Source organism: Quercus lobata, chromosome 7 (assembly GCF_001633185.2).
Source record: "Quercus lobata isolate SW786 chromosome 7, ValleyOak3.0 Primary Assembly, whole genome shotgun sequence".
Classification (NCBI taxonomy): Eukaryota; Viridiplantae; Streptophyta; class Magnoliopsida; order Fagales; family Fagaceae; genus Quercus; species Quercus lobata.
The window spans coordinates 40,440,442-40,460,461 of NC_044910.1; the positions used below are offsets into that span (position 1 = coordinate 40,440,442).

Genomic DNA, 20,020 nt, shown 5'->3' on the forward strand with positions numbered 1-20,020 from the left:
CGCGCGTTTTTATTAAAAACGCAAATACGCGTGCGTTTGGCACTGTGATTTTACTAGAAATTGCGTCCTTTCAAACGCAAAATATCACGTTTTGAAACTGAAGTTCCAGCCAACTTTTTGTGAACGCACTTAAAACGCAGATCTTGTAATACTTTTTAAGGCTTGAATACCTGATATACCCTCACGCATCTGCTAAATGACAAAATCACTGGCCAGCAAATAACCTCACCTCCCTGACTTTCCAACGACTACACTGTGCTCAAGGTCTCAGGCGGATGTTGGAACGGGAGTGGAGAATGTTGACACAACAAAAAAGAGCTCAATCATTGTAGTATTGAAAATGAAAATAAGAAATCACCACTCGCAGGAACAACATGTCCACTAGCTCCTTTTTCCATGTTTGCAATAAAAAACTGTCCGTGTGAACTGTGAAGGAAATATCTGGTTTCCCTCTCTCTGCTATCTCTTTTTCACTTTCATTATTTGTGGTTGATATATATATATATATATATATATATATTTTTGACAAGTTTGTGGTTGATATTAGCTTTGGGGAAAGAGAAAGTAATTGGGATTATTTTAATTTAGTTTTTGCTTTTGATAATAATACTTTTTTTATTTAAAGAAAAGGTTAGAGGGAAAGTGAATTTTATTATTATTATTTTTTTTTATGAGCTACTTCAATTATGATAGGATAATATCGTCAGAATAAAGTCTTTTTCGGTCCTTTTTGGTAATTTGCACCAAAACAACAATTTTAGACTAATACTATACACAAATTTTACCAAACGTTTTAATATAAGTTTTAAAATTGTGTTTTCCAAACGCACATTTTAAAAACGCTATTTTTAAAAACGCTCATTTTCAAACAGCTTATCCAAACAGGCCCTTAGTGTTTTCGGTTTTCATCACTCTCACTCAAAATTTTTGAGTTTGAGTGATGAAAACAAGATTAAAAAATCAAGCCAAATAAAAAAAATTGTTTGGGTCTCATGTTTTTTGATAACTCAGTTATGAGTTTTGGATTATATCACTCAAAACACCTCTAAACCAAACAACCCCTTAGTCACACTCTCCTTAAACACACTCTGGTTTTCTCAGTAACTAAACAAAAGTGTATTAGCAACACTTTAATTTAAATCGAAACTTTAATTTTCTCAGTAACCAAATAACAAATATCTCACGCTTGTCTCTCTCTTTCTCTTTCTCTTTATATCAGTATTTTCATTCTTTTTCCTCCCCATCTCTTCCTCTCGCATCTTATCTACCAGTAAAGAAGATCTTCTTGCTCTTCTAATCTTTGATTGAAGATTTAATTCTTTGAATTTCATTGAATTTTCTACCTTTTTCTTATCATCAACAACACCACAACGATTTCCTTTGATTTTTTAGAAATAAATTTAAAAAGAAAAAGAAAAATAATTAATGACTGTGTTTGATAGCCGAGAAAATCAAACGGAAAAGCAATATAAATCTTCTCCCTTCTGTGTTTGGTAGCCAGGAAAACTATAAGGAAAAACCTCATCTTCTTCGCAAAGAAACCCAGAAAAACCATGTGGCCTTAACCCAACCACACCGGCCAAGGTCCTAACAGAATTATTCCCTCTCTCAATTCGTGTATTTCTCTCTCTTCTTTACCCCTCTTCTTTCTACATCTACCCACCACCGGCAACAAGAATATCAACGCCAAAGGGGTGAGATATATATATATATATATATATATTTTTTTTTTTTTTTAATTTTAATTTTATTATTATTTAGATAAGTTTGTTTGTGCCTTATTTCGTACAAATTTTGATGTGAGTTTGCTTCGATTATGAAGATTTGTGGTCCTTGAATCTTTTTCTTTTTTTTTTCGTTATTGTTTTTAGTTTATATACCTTTATTTTGGTGGAGGAAAGATTGCATATTGAGTCAGATAGCTATTACTTTTAATCTTAGAATGATATTTCTTCAATATCATATGATCAAGGTCTGCATGCAGCTTTGTGCTTGAATTATTTTCATTCTATATATACTATATAGTTCAAAGTTGGCTACAAAACCACTTGGTACTGCTTGGATTCAAACACAGTTTGTCAACAAAGAAATAAACCTCTACAAACATTATTGGATGTCCAAAGGTATAATGGTATTTTTGAAACTGTAGGGGGTATTTGGGTCATTTTGAGTATTTAAGGGTATTTCGGTAATTTTGAAAGTCAATAGGGAATTCAACTAGTTTTAGAGATATTATTGGGTTAAATAGGTTGGGCAGGTAATGGATAATTAATTTATATATAAACGGGTCATAAATGAAATAAATGGGTACTTACATACCCAACCCATTTATGACCCAACCCGCCCATTTGCCACCCCTAAGTTCATGTCTGAAAGTTCAAATAGTGTAAAACAATATTACTTATTTAGACCCCCAATTTTAAATAACGACTTGATTAATTTTAATTTAAAACACACTTGATGCGGAATATACGTGATTAGCAAATTAATTAATTGAAGCACTCAACAATTGCATGGATGAACAAATAAGTGCAATGCTAAAATGGAAAGGGCAGTAGGTAAAAGAAAAGCAAATCCAAGATAACATGACGATGTGTTATTGAAGAGGAAACCGAAGAACTTAGTGAAAAACCTTTCCACGATCCTCCAAGTTGAAATGATACACTAGTAAATAAGTTGAAGTATAAGGATACCAAAAAGACCCTTCAAGCCTAATCTACCCAAAGTACTTAAGCCCTCCAAGTTCCAGCTACCAACGGACTTCTCAGAGTCTTGTTTTCACTAGCTTTCCAAATCCCGCAATACCGCCCGATTGCACCATCAAGTCTCACCAGCTTATTTTGGCAAAGACCCAAAACTTCCTAAGTTTCAAAACACTCTCTACAATCTACACTCTGAATGAGTGTGATTTGTATTTGAGTACAAATCTCCTCTCAAAGTATAACATTGGGAGATGGGAAAGAGAAGAGACTCCAAGGATTTCTCTCTTAGGGATGAGTAGTTCTCTCTAACAAAGTGATTGTTGTAGAAACCTTTCTAAGGTTTTTTTTTTTTGAATAGTCTCCTTACAATTTTTTGGATAATGAAGGTATATATAGTATGGGTGAAGGGTATAAGAGTCACACTTAAAATCATACAGGCAGAGAGTTTCGCAGGTCACTCACGACTTGGCCAAGTCGCGAAACGACTCACGAAACACAGCTTGGCAAAAGATTATTCAGCTTCCAGCATTTGCTTCTCACATGACTTTTCGATGGTTGTCCACTCGCGAGTCAGTCATGAGCAAGTCACAAGATCAACTGTCTTGAGCAATCTTTACCAACTTAGTACTAAACCTATTACAAATAAATCCCACAAAATACAAAGAAATAAATTAATGCAATTAAAACATTTTTTGTCATGGAATAAAACCAATATAAATGTTATATGAACAACCATAACTTAACAATATCAATTACTAGCTTTTACTAGTATTAAATTCTTATATGAATTAATTGCTAAAACTCTTATAATATTCAACTTATCGTTGGACGTACAATATTCAGTCTCATTCTACAGCTAGATACTCACTGTTTTATTTTCCTCTCATGGCTGGACTTGTATCACTTTTACTAATATCATAAAACTTAGGGGTGTGTAGAAAACCCACTGACCCACCAAATCCGACCCAACCCAACCTGACCCGCAGGGTTGGGTCGGTTTTTAAGGCTTGGTGGGTTGGGTTGGGTTACAAAAAAATTTTTTATAGTGGGTCGGGTTGTGTTTGGGTCATAAAATTACAAACCCGCCAAACCTGACCCGACCCACCCATATTTAATATATATTTAAAATATATTTTATATTTAATATTTTTTTTAAATCAATTGTAGGGCACTTATATATTTTTAAATATATATTATATATTTAATAATTTTTAAAAAAACCAACTGTAGAGTAGCGTTTCCTCGGTTCCTCCTACTAATAATACTAATTATATAATTAATAAAAAATTTTAAATAACCAATTCTTCCTATCCTATTTAAAAGTCAATTAGTTTACACAAATCCTAATAAATTACTATTGTTGTTTAGTCCTTAGTGTTATTTGCTTTTAAGGAGTTACATTGATACTAATCTTTAGGTTTTTTTAATATATTAATATTTATATTTTTTTCTACTCAATTTAATAATAATAATAAAAAAATTTGTCAAACCCATGGGTTCAACTTGACTCAACCCGACCCATGTGGGTTGGGTTGAATTTTTGACCCACCATGGTGGGTTGGGTCAAAAAATCCCCTCAACCCGACCCAACCCGACCCATGCACACCCCTAATAAAACTAGACTAATCAACGGTTATTGTCGTTCGATTCATGATAAGTTACAGTTCCTTGACCTTCTAATTTATAATTACTCGACTCGTGAATGTGGGTGACTTCACTATTGTTTTTAACTAGCAGCTGGCACGTGGCCACGCACAACAACAAAAAAAGGCCCCAACGATATCAAATTATTATCTTATGAACTTGTTTGTAAACTCAATTTAAGTCTTATATCAAGGTTTAAGTAGGTTTTTATTCCCTATCCACAAAAAAAAAAAAAAAAAAAAAAAAAAAAAAATATTCCACCTGCCACCCGACCCGACAACTTTGGGTTTAAAAAACAAGAACTCGTTCTTTTATCGTTATTGCTCGAGTATTTGATCAACAAGTTTCCTCAGATGATTGGTTAGAACCAATTGGTTCCACAAGTGTGTTGCATTGAAACCAAGGAGCAAGTAGATGACTTTAAAAGGGAGGGACAAAGGGTTCTCTTCTCTAATAAATCGTGACCTCCCATGACTAGCTAGATGTAGATATATCAGCAAATACTAGCTCTTCCCATCAGCCAAATCTTGGCCTCACAAATGCAAGAATGCCCTCCACAACGACATAGTTTAGTTGATTGAGGCAACTGCCTCCAGGAATGCAATACATGACCCAAATTTTTTTAACATTTTCAACAACTTGCTAAATTGTCAAGTTTTGATTGAAACATCATTATTATTTTTTTTTAAATGAGCCCACTGTTAACACAACTTTTATCATTCATCGCCCTCAACAGATTAAATTAATATGTGGGTTCTAATTAACTCAATTGATAAAGTCTTTAATAGTTGAATAAGAGATCTGGGGTTCAATTCCTGCTTACACCAAAAATCAATTAGTGTATTGGTATGATGATAAAGTGCTATTATCAAAAGCGAACGTCATAAGTTAAAACTTTCTTAAAAAGAAAGAAAATTAAATTAATATTTGTGAAAAAATTATGCCACTAGATTTATAGTCTTACTTTTGTTACTTTTAACACCAAATTTAAATGGTGCCGTATGCATGAGACATTAAAAATCTTTTCAAATTCAACATCAACCAACCAAGTATTATATTTATATATATATATATATATATATATAGAGAGAGAGAGAGAGAGAGAGAGAGAGAGAGAGAGAGAGAGAGAGAGAGAGAGTATATGGTGTTTCCGGTGCATGCATCCTCCCTCTCACATGAGGGTGGACCCCACAAGTGTGAGGTCCACCCTCATATGAGAGGGAAGATACATGCATTGGAAACACCATGTGTTTGAGAGTGAGAGAGAGTCAAAACTCCCAAGTCCTAACCAAGGCCTCGGAACAATTCATAAGAGGTTTCTTCTTATATTTTTAGTATTTATGGGATGGAAGGATGGTACATGGGATGGGGGTACTATAAATACCCAAAGAACAATCAGGTGTTTAAAAAAAGTACCATGAACATCCATTTCAACAACAAGAAGTCAATAACAGCAACAAAAAAGTTTCTAATGGCCTGTTTGGAAGTTTAGAGAGGGAGGAGAGCAGAGGAGAAGAAAGTAGTAAGAAGGAGAGTAGAGGGGAATGGTTATCCTTCACTTTATTTGGAAGTTTTTAAAATTAGTAAGGGAGAAGAGAGTAATTAGTCATTCCTCTTATTTGGATGTTTTAAAAATTAGGATGGAAAGAAGAGGAAATGATTTAAATAGACAAATTTAGCCCTATTTGAAAATGAACTTTGCAACATTGGTCTATGATTAATTTGTTAGATTAAATAATTATGACTATAGCATGCAATATTTTTTTTCATAATTTTTTTTTCTGATGTGAATTAAATAATCAACATTGGTCTATGATTAAATATTTTTTTGTTTTTTTTATTATACTAAAAAAACCATCCTTAATTGATAATAATTAAAATAAGAAAAAAAATGTTTGGATGCTGAGGAAAAAAAAAAAACCATGAAAAAAAAAAAGACAACATAAATATTAAATGCTTTTTTTTAATTAAAAAAAAAAAAAAGATTAAGAGTAAGATCATATTTTATTTTCCTACGCTTTCTGAGACGTATCAAATTTTTATTCTTCAGATTTTTGTAATTTTTTATGCTAATTTTGGCACTCACAAACAACGCTAGAATAACTAGATTCATCGTTCTATGGATTGTCTCATATTTTCCTTTCACGAAGTTTTCTCAGCTACCAATCAGTTTCAACCAATTTGTTTTTACTTCTGCAATCAACTGATTAGATGCCAAGAAAGAAAATCTTCATTAAAAATTAAACTAATATCGAAATCAAAGGGTCAAATATACGCATTAAAGGCATAATAGTCATAAAATCACTTGAAATCAATGGGAAGATATATGAAATCATAGGAGGACAAAGGCTGGTCATCGCTGTCGCCAATCTGCTTGTTGCAGTGAATACAATGGTTGTCCAACATATTCAATAGCAGCAGCTTCTGACTACAAGAAGTTAAAAATATAGAATTTAAATACATATTCCCCAAAATAATTACTCCAAAAATTTGACAAAAAAATACAGAAAGAAAGTATTTTTGGTGTGTTAAAAGGTGGGGAAGAAGAATTTAGCGAGAAAAAGAAGAAGACGAACCTGTACTTATTAGAATAGTTAGATTCAACGTTCTATATGGATTGTCTTATATTTTCCTTTCACATAGTTTTCTCAATAGCCAAATGGTTTCAACCAATTCAATTTTGTTGTTTGTTTAGCTTGATCGACTGACTAGATTGTTTATTTGTGTGAAGAAAATGGAGAGGGAGAAGTTGGAGAAGATGAAGCAAAAGGCTGAGAGAGTTGAGAGAAATTAACATGAATTTATTTTATATAATTGGTTTGTAATTTTGTTAATTTAGAAAGGGTAAATTGGGAAATTCATTTGGTCAATAATTTATCTACTCTACTTTCTCTCCAAATCTCTCCAATTTTGGGGAATTAAAAATTAGGGGTTAGAAGTAGTTGAAGTCCCTTCCCCTCGTTCCTTAAAAAACTTCCAAACAAGGTAATTGAATTACTCTCCTTCTCTTTACTCTACTCCCCGTCCTTTTTTAAACATCTAAACAGAGCATTAAGGAAATCTCGTGATACTTGGCCTAGCTAGTTTCTAAACAGAGGCCAAAAAATGAAAAATAAAACCATTTATCTCACTCTATGCATAGAGTAAATGACCAACGCTTTCTCAAACAAAATCAGAGTAATGTAGTCACATTCTGTCCTAGTGTGTATTTGGAAGAGTTATTTTTATTTGTGAATTTTGCTTTAAAAAAATATAAGTAAAAAGAATAAAATTTAAAAGAAATTATCCATAAGAAATATATATGCTTGGAGGCTTTAAAGAGAAACGTTGTACCTCAGGATGAAAATTGGGGAAGAGAAGAAAAAGGGGAATTAATTCAAGAAGATGATGTTTCATGTACAATTGGAATCTATACAACTGTTACAACTACAAGTCACAAGTTACATAACAGTTTTTCCCATTCCAAAGTAAAGTATATTTCTCCCAAAAACGGCAAAAATTAACCATGTATTTTCTTTCATATGTTAGAATCATTATAATAATTAGCACATTAATTTTGCATCAATATGCTTTGCTGTTCACCAGGTAGAATTAGGAAAAAAAATTTATTTAAAAAATAAAATAAAATAAGAATCAGTCAGGGTTCTTACAGGCACAGATCAACAGAGAAAATCCAACCCTTTCTTGTTCCTTGTGTTCCAAATCCTTCTCCTCCAACCACAGCCTACTATCCAAACCACTCCTAGTTCTAAACAAGAAAACTGCACACCCAGATGTTGGACTTGGATTAAAGAACCAGTCATGAACATCCCACATCATATCCACCAGCAATCCATCTAAAAAAAGTGCTTGGTTCCCTCTAAAATTCCACCTTAATCTGTTCACTTGGAAAATCCTCTTATTGTCAATGCAAACAGATAGTATGGGACTCTTTGACCCTTCTTCTCTAACACACTTTATCAATATGTCATGAGTAGTACCTGTGTCACAGAACTGTGCCTTGGTTGAACATATAGCAGTACCAGAAAATTGCTCGCTCCTTGAAACCAAAGAGGATTTTGCATGTGGGGTTTCTTCCTTTTTGTGTTTCTTGATCAAGTCCAATTCTTGATCATTGTCCCCTAGCCTTAGACCAAGTTCTGAGTCAACCAAAACCATGACATAAAACCCGCTGATCGGCTCTGGCCCCACAACAAAACTAGCTTTTGAAATATCCCAGAAAACTTCTATCTTTGAATTGCAAGATTGGAAAGTTTTAGACCCTTTTTTGCCATGCAATCTCTGAGAATCTGAATTCAATTTGGAGGGTGAGGAAGTCTTGTTGTCACCGATGTTAATGATAAAGCCTTGCCCCACAAGTTTGTTGCACCAGGTGAGAGTGATCAAGACCTGCTTTTGGGTTGAGAGCTTGGCTTTGTATATACATGTGACTGAGTTTGGGATTGAAGGGATCAATTTTGGTGAGCCAAAAGGCCGGTTAGAAGGGCCTGAACAATATGAATCAGACACCTTAATAGCATGTTCATTGTAACAGGAAGCTATGCTCCTCATTGTGGATAAGAATCACAGGAAGGAAATGAAAAGAAAGATGAAAATTGAAAGTTAGTGACTTGTGACTTTGATATATAAGAGAGAGAGAGAGAGAGATGGTTTACTCTTCCTTGCCTGGAATAGAAGAAAAGGAAGAGATTGAAGGTGACAAAAGATGGGATGCTTCGCCCTGTGGTTTTTTCCATGAGTAGGTACACTTTCTATTCCCCATTTAATTGTAAGAGAGAAAATCTGAATAGGCTAATTAAGGAAGAAAAAGAAGCCCATGTTCCAAGCCAGCGCACCTACATTGAATGCTATTCCCTTAACCTCAACATTTCTTTTATGAAATTTGAAAGAGATGACCAAATCTCCTTTGTTTAGCTTCTTGTGTCAGCTAATGCAATATAAATTACCCACAAAAACTACAGTTTTGACCTCAACTGATACTTAGCAATATAAAAATGTGCTTTGGTTGGGTATTCCCTACTCCCCCCCCCCCCTTTTTTTTTCTTGTAGTCTAAAACAACTTAAACGATCTATTTTAGTCACTCACAAATTTAAAATGATCAATTTTAATGTTTACAAAGTGATACTAAATCTATTACATGAACTAAATTTGCTCATGAGTTAAATTTTAAAGACCAATAACGTATTTAAGTTTGATTAATGTTAATAATATTGTAAATTTTATCATATCAACCTTATAAATACGTGTTACCAATCACTAAAAAATAATTTAAATATCTAATTTTACAATGTTTATGTATTCTTTTCACGTTAATTTGTATAAAATTGAAGTATCTTTGATATTTTTCTTACGTTTTTTTGGTTTAATTTAATTTAATTGAACATTCAATAACGCAAAAAAAAAAAAGAACAAGAAAAAAGTGAGTGACTAGGGATTTGGTTAATGGTTCCTTTCAACTGACAAGTTATAATATCAAGTGTGAATAGCATGCACTAAAAAACGAGAAATTTCGATAGATAAATGATGATGATGACACGTGTTTTGTAGATAACTTAAGACTCTATTGGTGGATAACATGGGGATGGGGGGCCTAGGTTGATGATGATGACTTTCAATGGTTGATAAGGATAGTTGGGGCCCATGAATTAATATCAGCCTTACGATTCACCTACTTCAATTGAAGACAAATATGACCAGAAAGTTTCCCACAGAACCACGTCTTTATGATTCTTATTAATGGATATATTAATTAATACTTCTAATTTAAGTTTTTTGAGTTACAAATGCTAATCTTTTGACGTTTGTAGAAAGAAAGGAGCTGGTACAATAAAATTATGAGCTTTTCACTTCCTAAATTTATGAATCATAATAAATTAATATAAGACGGCAATGGTTTCAGAAACTGAAGGGTTACCCCTCATTTGATTCATTTCCCACTACCCACGAGTCCATAAAACAAAAAAATATATATAACAAAAGATGAAATTAATAAAATTATAGAGGATAATATATATAGATATATTGAATAAGTCGTGTCTTAATTTTTTGCTAAACTATTTTACTCTTTGCACATGAAATATTCTAAAAATCTCATGTATCAGTAGTGTGCTTAATTGAGGTAAAACATTCGGATTTATGTTACATCTCATACCAATAAATCCACCACCCAAGAATTCCTTGAGAGTCAAATAGGAAAACACAATTGAGAGAGAGGGAGAGATTCCACGCAAGAAATAAGAATCAGAATAGATATAGTAATCTCATTTGTATTAAGCTTGTGTTACTTACGTTAGGGTGAATATGTTTTCTAAAAACAAAATTAGGGTGTTGGCTTAGTTGGTCACTGACCAGATTAGAAAACTAGTTTGTGGCCCCTGATCTCCGGATTCATCTGATCTCAACTACCGATTAGGAAAGAAAGCACGCTAAAAAGGGTAGTGATTGACGGGTTAGCTAATGAAAGAAATAGACAACAGAAAGATGATTAAAGGTTGACAAATGTGAACGGTTTGGTTGCAGAAAAGATAGAAATTAAAATAGTACAGAAGGATATTTGAAAATTGGGCAAAGTTTATATATAATTCATTAGAAGCTGTATTATTATTTTTAGGTTATCTTTTCAAATTTAATCACATGATAAAGTGCAAACAAATTTATCTTTTACAAGTAAGAAAAATTAATTTCAACCATGTAACCGATTAGCTAATGTAATTAAATGTTTGAATTTAATTGAAGAACTTATCACATTTCTGATTCTGTCCCTAAAATGGAATTACAATGTAAAGATTATGCAAATATTAGCCATATGGTAGGAGGGAGATCTCAAATTCAATACATAGGAAGAGTTTTCTTTTTTGAGTTTCAATCTATGGCATCTGATTTTGAATAAATTCATTATATGTAATAAAAAGATAAATAAATCGAAAAAAATTTCATGACCTTATTGACCCTACTTAGAATTTTTTTTTTAATTAAAAGTTTTTAATTGAATTAAATCTAAATCCTAAGAAATGTGAATTGATGTGGGTACAACTATTGGATTAATATCATTTTTTATCTTAAAGGTAGTTTTAGACTAGACGAAATGATTCAGTTAAGATTTAGGAGCTCATAAACTGACTAAAAAGTTCAACCAAAAGAGAAGTCAATTGACACTGCTCAACGCGACTAGGACTTTATGCCAAAAAGTCACTTGCTTGAACTTGAAGGATGAAATATTTAGATGGCTACCAGAGTGATGATTTAGTTAATACAAAAGCAGAGGAAGACAAAATCTATTTGAACTTATAGAGTCTGTTTGGTGGGAAAGTTCAATCAAGTTTGGTATGAGTGTTAAGTTAAAGGTGTTTGATTTACCGTTTTCAATTTATTTATACTATTATTTAAGGGGTTTTTCTTATTTGAGATCTTTATTTTTTTTGTTCAAAAATGTCTTTACACTCCTATGTTTAAGTAGAGACAAAATTAAAGGACAATCTAGTAAAAATACAACTCTAACTTCTACTAAAATATTGCTTAAAAAATAGGACTACTTTTCTGTTGATTTTCAAATTGTTTTATCTACTTATAAATTAGATTCTTAAAATAAAAATTATATATATATATATATATATATATATATAAAATAAAAACACATTTTTTTTTGCTACAAAATAAACGTGTAATATGTGTTCATTTTCCAAAACTAGTCTCATGACACTCCTGCTTGTATTAATAGTTTTAAATGCGTTATATGAATGATATTTTATGACACTATAAAAATAAAAATAAAGTCTCATCGCACGCGTGAAGTGCGTGTGATAAGACTAGTGTTGTTTAAACACTATATTTTGAAAAACACCTCAAAAGAGCATTTCCAGCAGAATCATCAAATTTTTGTACTGTTTGGAGAATGAACAGTGACTTTTACCTTTATCTACCAACTTTTTCAAATACACTTTCTAATAGACTTTTTATTTCATTCTCTATCTCATTTAAATATTATTTCTTCATTCATTGTTTATTCTTTTTTTAACAATTACACATTTTCCAACATTTTTTTATTTAACACCTAATTATTATAATAGTAAAAAAGGATTTGAAGAATGAACAGTAGCTCATCAGACTTGATGAGCTACTGTTCATGAGCCAAAAAAAATTTCATGTATAGAGAGGCCATTGGAGCAGCATTTTGTGGTTATACTCTCTAAAATAGAGAGTATTTTGTGTTTGCTGATGCTATTGGAGATGCTATGACAGTTTTCAGTTTTTGAGCAGTAACAATGCTAAATGACATTGTTGTAAATGTATTAAAATTTGTGAGATCCACTGATGTGACAAGCACACAGACAATACTTGAACATTGCTACCAAATAGGCCTAGTTTTATATTCCTCCACAGCTAAAATCTCTTGCAGGCGTTCCAATATTCTATTTGTTTTTCTAACCAGTTGAAAACATAATTTATTGAAGATTATCCCAGATACACTTTTAAAACTTTCCTTGAGTCAATTAGTGGCTCTAAATCAAGTATATAAAACCCAACAGAGGAAATAATTTTAAACAGAAACAGAAAATATAATGTAAGGTTGAAACTTGAAAGGTGGGTTACACTGTTACAGCCCCATATTTGATTTAGATAAGCTTGATCGATATAATTTAAAGATGGAGAAAGGTGAAAATGAGCCTTAGTTCAAATGGCATTTCCTCCTCTCTCAAGTGTGAGACATAGACAGAGCTAAGGCAGTGATGAATCATAGGAGGGCCAGGGGCATTAAAAAAAAAACTCTGAAATAAGTATGTAATTTTTTTAAAAAATCTTAAATATGTGTATTTATACATATAAACAAGTAAAGTAGTTAGGTTTATGACACCTTAAATCCCAATTAAAAGTTTTATATATCTATAGATAAAGTATTTTTTATAGTATATAATTTTTGCATGACGTCTAAAGTTACTTATATTTATTTAAATAAAATCACAATTTCTGTAGTTATATATAAGTTGTATGTAACAATCGCATAAACTGTTTAGATATTCATAAAATTATAATGAACATGTGGTTATCCTAACAATTATCTCTAAAAGTAAAGGGAAAATGAATATCGGTTTTATTCCTTACACTTTATAACTTGTATTTTAGATAAAGATGTTTAGCTTTTGTTTTTGTTTTTTTTTTCTTTTCTACTTTTTTGTACCTAAATAATTGTTTATTAAATTTGATTAAATATAGATTAAAAAGATAAAATATTTTTCTTAATATTGATAGAATTTGTCTAATTTAACAATTATACTTTTTTAGAATACACATATCAGGTAATAAAATATTTAATTTAATTACTTTTTAAATTGTTTTACATAACTTTTTTTTATAGTACTACATACATAGTATATACAAAAAAAAAAAAAAAAAAAAAAAAAAACTTAATCTATCTACTACTTTTTATTGAACTAATGTTTTGAAAATCAGCATGTTGGGACATGTTATTAATGTTTTTAATTAACATATATGTCAAATTTTATGTCAATACGATGTTAACTACTATTTGGTTTATAAACTCATTTTTAATGTATAATCTTAAAATATAAAGATTAGAAATTCAAACATTTTAAAGATCATATAATTAGGTTCAAGTGATAGCCAAGTGGTAATGCTATCTTTTGTGATTCCTCATATTTTGTAATTTGAACCCTACCTCTCTGCCTCTCTGCCCCTTATTACATCTTTTATCACACGTAAAAAAAATTGCAAACATGAAGGACAGAAGAATGAAATGTAAGCAAATAGTAAATTTTTCAAATTTCATATCTAATAAAAAGAAAAATTAAGTGGTGTAACATTATTTTAATATATATCAGATCTGTATGATTGTGTCAATTATAAAATTTGTCTCCTCATCACTCCACTTGTGTGAGTAAAGAGGACTACTAGTCTACAACTAGATGATGAGTACTCAAAACTCGCATGCAATATGTAAATGAAAAGTACCAAAACGTTATTTTATTTTTAGAGTATTAACTAGACTCACCCACTTCTTTCCCTGCAGCCATGTTCTGGAGATAGAAAAAAATAGAGCTTCAGTTTCAATTACAACGAGTGTTTAATAGATCTTTATTGAGGTATATTTAGGTTGTCTGTCTATGAAGTCCATTTAAGGCGAAACTATGCTATTGGTTCCTAAAGTTTAGTTACTGAACTCTATTAATTCTTGAAGTTTAAAATGAGTGCAATTAGTCTCTAAAGTTTCATAAATGAACACTATTGGTCATTTTTTTAACTTTTGTTAGCTTTTTTGCTTACGTGTCTAATGAAATATCAGTTTTAAATGGTGTGGCACCTTATTTTATAAGATTACACAACATTACACTTTGACCCGATCCAATTCAAACAAAATTACCCATGACACCTAGATCCAAACAAAACAAACCAAAGAAGATTTGAGAGAGAGAGAGAGAGAGCACGATTTGAGAATCTCGATCTCTGCCTCCCATTGCTGATCCTTTAGAGCTCCGTCCACCCTCCCCCCTCTGAAATCTTGCACTAGTTTCATTTCATTGCAACCTCGAAATCTCCAATCGTTTTCAAAATGTAAGTAAAAAATGGATGAACCGAATAGAATAAGACTTCTTTGTTCTACAGATTAATAATATAAAATGCTCTATTTGTATGATATCATGTGTCAAACTGTCAATGGCTAAAAGGTTTACAAAAGCAACAATAGCACTGTTGTTTGTCTTCTTCTTCTTCATTTAAATTTTTTTTTTTTATATCTTTTAAAAAATTTCTTTCTACAAAACAGTATCCTTTCAATTTTCATAATCATTTGGTTTTGCCTCTGTGGTTTTGCAAATGCATTTGATGTCGAATTCTTTATTCCATAGATAAATGATTAATGAATGGTTTTGCAGATGTATCCGTTAAAGAGTCACCACTAGAAATTGCATCGAAAAAATGGGTGGGTGAAGCTTTGTTAAATCAATGAAGGGAGGTGGAGCGCCTAGAGATTCTCATATCGTGTTCTCTCTCTCTTTCTCTCAAATTTATTATTTATTGTGTTTAGATTTGGGTGTGAAGGGTTAATTTGGTTGAATTGGATGGACAAAAACACTTTAAACGAGTTTAGGTCAAAGTTTAATAATGAGTAATTTTTAAATCTAAAATAAGATGACTCGCTGTTTAAAAATTATCACATCATTATTCCGTTAGACATATAATTAACAAGCTAACGGAAGTTAACATAAGGACAAATAATGCTCATTTTTGAAACATTAGGGAATAATAGTGCTCATTTTAAACTTCAAGAGCTAATAGCGTTCGGTAAATAAACTTTAGAGACTAATATTGTAGTTTCACGTCCATTTAGTCACCAACCATTTTTAAGTGACTAATGGAGTAAAACATAAGTAGATGAAATTCAAAGAAAAATTTAAAACCATGTACACGTTTTAACATAATGTAGATACCTTCGAAAAGGTACAACAATTTCAGTTTAGGTTGATGGGATTAGTGTGATGTAGTGGAAGGCTGTGCCTACTCAGTACTCAACAATTTCAGTTTTATTATGACTGACACTTTTCCATCTTGAAATAAAGCATTCCTCTCTTCTATCTCTCTCTTTTTGATTGAGGGAACTTAAAGGGGAAAGGTGGACGTACGTGTACTAACACCTAATACCCATATAAGGAGAAAGACAAACTCTCACCTAATAAACTAGTACATATTTCATCATTGAATAATCATGAAATGAAAAGATATAAAAGCCAACCAAGAATATTCTTTACTTACGGTAAAGTTTTACTTTCCTCCCCCAAAGGTGACAAAGAAACCATTCCTTATGTGGCTCGTGGGTTTCATCTCATTCCATTGCAAGCAAAAGAAAAGACTCTTTTCTTCTACAAGATATTAGACAGACTTCACCTTTAATATTGATAGGTCTAATCCCATAAAAAATTTCAATATTATATTGATCTAACATGTGGTGATTCCATGATGGACCTATGAAATTTTATTGGGGTCTTGATTAACCTTAATCTTATAATATGAATTCAATTGTAGGAGTTTGAACAAAATTAGAATTTACCATGAAAACCAAACTATAAATACCATAGAAACCAAACTATAAATTACGAAGAATGCTACAAACAAAATATTTTCACCATTTGTTAATTATGATGGTAGGTTGTTATTAATTTTCACATGAGTCTATCAATAACATCATTTTATTGTTTATTATGACACTTATCACACCAATAATTGTAAATAAAAATAAGAAAGAAGTTGTGCTTATAGACTTATTGATATTGATCAAAATGCATTAATCATGTGAAAAGTTCAACCATGCAGACGCGAATTTATTTACTCCTACGAAAAGATTTTTCTCTCCTTTCACATTCAAGTTTGTTGTAAAATGAGGGATTAAGGAGGACTCTTCTCATAAGAGTGAACACTTTTTCTAGACAAACAATTTTTGTTATTTTTAATTATTATTATTGGATGCGGCTAGGCATCTTATCTGAAAATTGAAGGCATAAATTTCAAAAAGTAATATATAAAGTGGAGTCCTAGCAACACAACTTGGAAACATGCATTACTCCCATAACCCAAATTTTCCATGGAAAAAAATCCACTCTATAATTAGAATTAGATGTACGGTAATTAGATAGAACTAGCTAGATATCTAAGAGGATCGCCCAACCATTGTAACTCTACAACTAGAACTGCTATCCGTATTTATTCTTGACTTTGTAGCACATTTTGAGGCAGTAACGCAAACAACGGACAAAAGTCAAAAGGACATAATCTGATTAATTTCTTCAGAGTAAAGCATCCTCAGAAGCATTCTCCATTAGATGAGACTGATGTAATTAATAACCCTAGCTACCTATATCACATAGCATGTCACATCATGAATATATATTGTCAGCCCATTAATAACAAAATGCCCCAGCATCTTTAATTCATCAAGATGTTCATCTCTAGTTTGATGCTCCTGAAGAAAAGAGTTACTGCTTACTGGGGTTGACAGCCTCAGAAAAAGCATTATTAAGATGAGCATGCAAAATGTGAAGCCCCATTGCGACCAAACAATATCTCCTAAAGCTTGTAAGAGACCCGCTATGCATTGAGAATTTGAGAAGGTTTGGTAAGATAATATACAAATGCAAAGTATTAATATTTCAAAAGAGAATTACGTGGGATTCAGTAAAAATAAAAAAATAAATAAATAAATAAAGAGAATTACGTGGGGTTGTCTCTTTCTGTATTAATTTGATGCATTCCACTTGTCTATAGGTTTCATTATTTAGTAAACTACTTCCACTTTAAGCATAACATGTACACCAGCTACCAATTCTTTAAACAGTTTATGCTGAAAGGAATCACGAATCTGATTTGGGGGACACTATCACCATATCAATGTACCTCAGAATGAGCAGACACAAAACCAGGCCGAGCCCAATGAGTGTGACCAAGAACCATGAATCTGTGATCCATGGCAGACCCAAAAGGAGTCCAGCCGAGCTCGAGGCCAACCGACCGACCAAGTCCCAGACATGACTCTTCAATTAGAACAGTCGCAAGTATGGCCGAACAACTTTCAAAACGGGCAAACCCTTCATTGAAGGCAGCCTACTTTGGCTAGGGTTCAAGGGAGGGCTTTTGAGACAATGGTCACAATATTTGACACAACTTGTAATTAACATGTCATGTTTTTTGCGAATTAATATTTAGTATAAATGGGTTCTGGTTAAAATAGATCAACTCACTTTGATACAATTAATAAATATGTCAATTCTGTGTTGATTTGCTTAACTTGCAATTAATTCAAAATAATCCGATTCATTATTTGTGTAAAGATTCGTGTCAAGATAATTAAGTTGACTTGTTTGAAATTTTCTTTAACTCATATAAAAAAAATGTAATTTTTATTCAACATAAATTTGAAGTTAAAATATATAATTGAGTAATTAAAATAAAAAAAATAAAAAAAAAACCGTAATTTTTATATTAATAAAATTTTCAAATAATGTTGGAGAGAGAGAGAGAGAGAGAGAGAGAGAGAGGTATATATGTATAAAATGTTATAGGTTGTAGGTTATAATATATATGTTAATCCCACTTTGGAAGTGAAATAACGAATGATACAAAGTATAATGATCATTTTTAAAAGTTCACTCGAGCAAGAGTAGAGCAAATTCTTTATTATTCACTTGAGTGACATGTTGTGCAAGGTCAAGTGAAGTTACAGTTTTACGATCGCTCGAAAGAATGTTGTTTGAAGGTCAATCAAACTTTCCGTGTGAGGCAATATAGGTTTGTTTGATGGTTCGGTCGAGCGAAAGACAATTCCTTTGACATAAATCTAGCAAAATTATTTGAGACTTTAAGGCTTTGTAGAATTGTGCAGAAACGTATGCCTTAAGTGATATTTGACTGTTTCTAATGGCTAATAACAGTTTATTTGCAAACTTTGCTTAGAGTGGTGGCAACTATTGTCTTAAAAATAATGATTCTACATGTCTCAAAACCAATAATTTTGTGATTAGTGTTCTTGTTTTTAGTTTTTACCCCCATTTCCTACCAGAAAAGATTTCAAAAACTATGATATTTTCTCAAATACCTTCACTAACTTGATCGTCAGAGGAAGTTTTGCACCGTGAACTGGCAGAAGCGTGTTCAAGCTTATCAATTCCCTTCACAACCTGTGAGAGAAAGAAAGATTACTGATGAAAATTCACTGTAAAGTAGTTTCTCACGTTTTACCTAGCCAAAAAAGAAAAAAAAAATGTAATAAAGCTTTTAAAGGAATTGCGATGCAAAATTTGGGCTTTTCAAAGGCGGGTAAAGCAGTTTAAAGCCCAATTTTGTGTAAGATTGAAATATTTGACCCAAATTTTGGGTTATCCTCAAAGTATGGGACTGGGCCCAGAAACCAGATGACGTGAAGACGGCACCTTCGAGTAAATGATTAGTCAAAGCATATGTTCTGAGAATTTGTAAGAGAAAATTTAGGTTTTTGTTTTGTTGCTGCCTGTGTTCTAACTTGACTTTTGTCTTGGCCCATGGACTTAGTCTGTGCACATAAACATTTGTATTTGCTATTTAATACTGTATTATACAACGCAATTATGTCAACTTAATAATATATAATATAATACTCCAGCTATGTATCAACTTGGAGATTATTCAAAAAATAAAATCAAATCAAGCAGACATAGAGGAAGTGCTATCAAGATTACTGTCTCTCGTACATGAAATTTTCAACAATCGTATTAGATAGTCAAAATTTGAATACACAAGGGAGTGGAACTCACGGATTTAACATTTATGAAAATTGATAATGCCCTCTTCCTTCATCTAACATGTCCTTTAATACCCTTGTCACTTTATCAGAAACCATAGGATGAGCAACTTCTATATATTCATCCTATCCTTGAAGATTTGTTTTGGAAAAAAAAAATTATAAAGAGAAATAGATTATATGGAGAGAGAGAGAGTGGAGTCCATGTTGTAAAAGATTGGCTTGGAATGCTCAAAAAAGAAGAGCAAACCTATCCTCAAGATAGTGGAAGTCATCTTAGGGCCAAGAAATTCAACATTTCAGCATAGAATGTTCCCTATGGGAATATGAAGACTTACCCAAAAAGGAGAGAGAAAGAGAGAGAGAGAGAGGGGAACATAGGCACAAGTTGTAATA

At 31.9% G+C, this 20,020-nt stretch overlaps 1 protein-coding gene and 1 long non-coding RNA gene across 2 annotated transcripts; both read right to left on the bottom strand.

Moving 5' to 3' along the window:
* Positions 1-6,553: 6,553 nt before the first annotated feature.
* LOC115951207 lies at positions 6,554-9,260 on the bottom strand. Its single transcript, XM_031068395.1, has 2 exons — positions 7,997-9,260; positions 6,554-6,774 (listed from the first exon to the last, which is right to left on the bottom strand). The coding sequence occupies exons 1-2, from the start codon at positions 8,895-8,897 to the stop codon at positions 6,755-6,757; spliced, it is 921 nt and encodes a 306-aa protein (XP_030924255.1). The 5' UTR covers positions 8,898-9,260; the 3' UTR covers positions 6,554-6,754.
* A 6,312-nt stretch (positions 9,261-15,572) lies between these two features.
* LOC115951208 lies at positions 15,573-20,011 on the bottom strand. The gene is made up of 3 exons (XR_004083252.1): positions 19,638-20,011; positions 18,944-19,025; positions 15,573-17,439 (listed from the first exon to the last, which is right to left on the bottom strand). It is a non-coding gene; the product is annotated as an uncharacterized LOC115951208 (long non-coding RNA).
* Between the last annotated feature and the right edge of the window lie 9 nt (positions 20,012-20,020).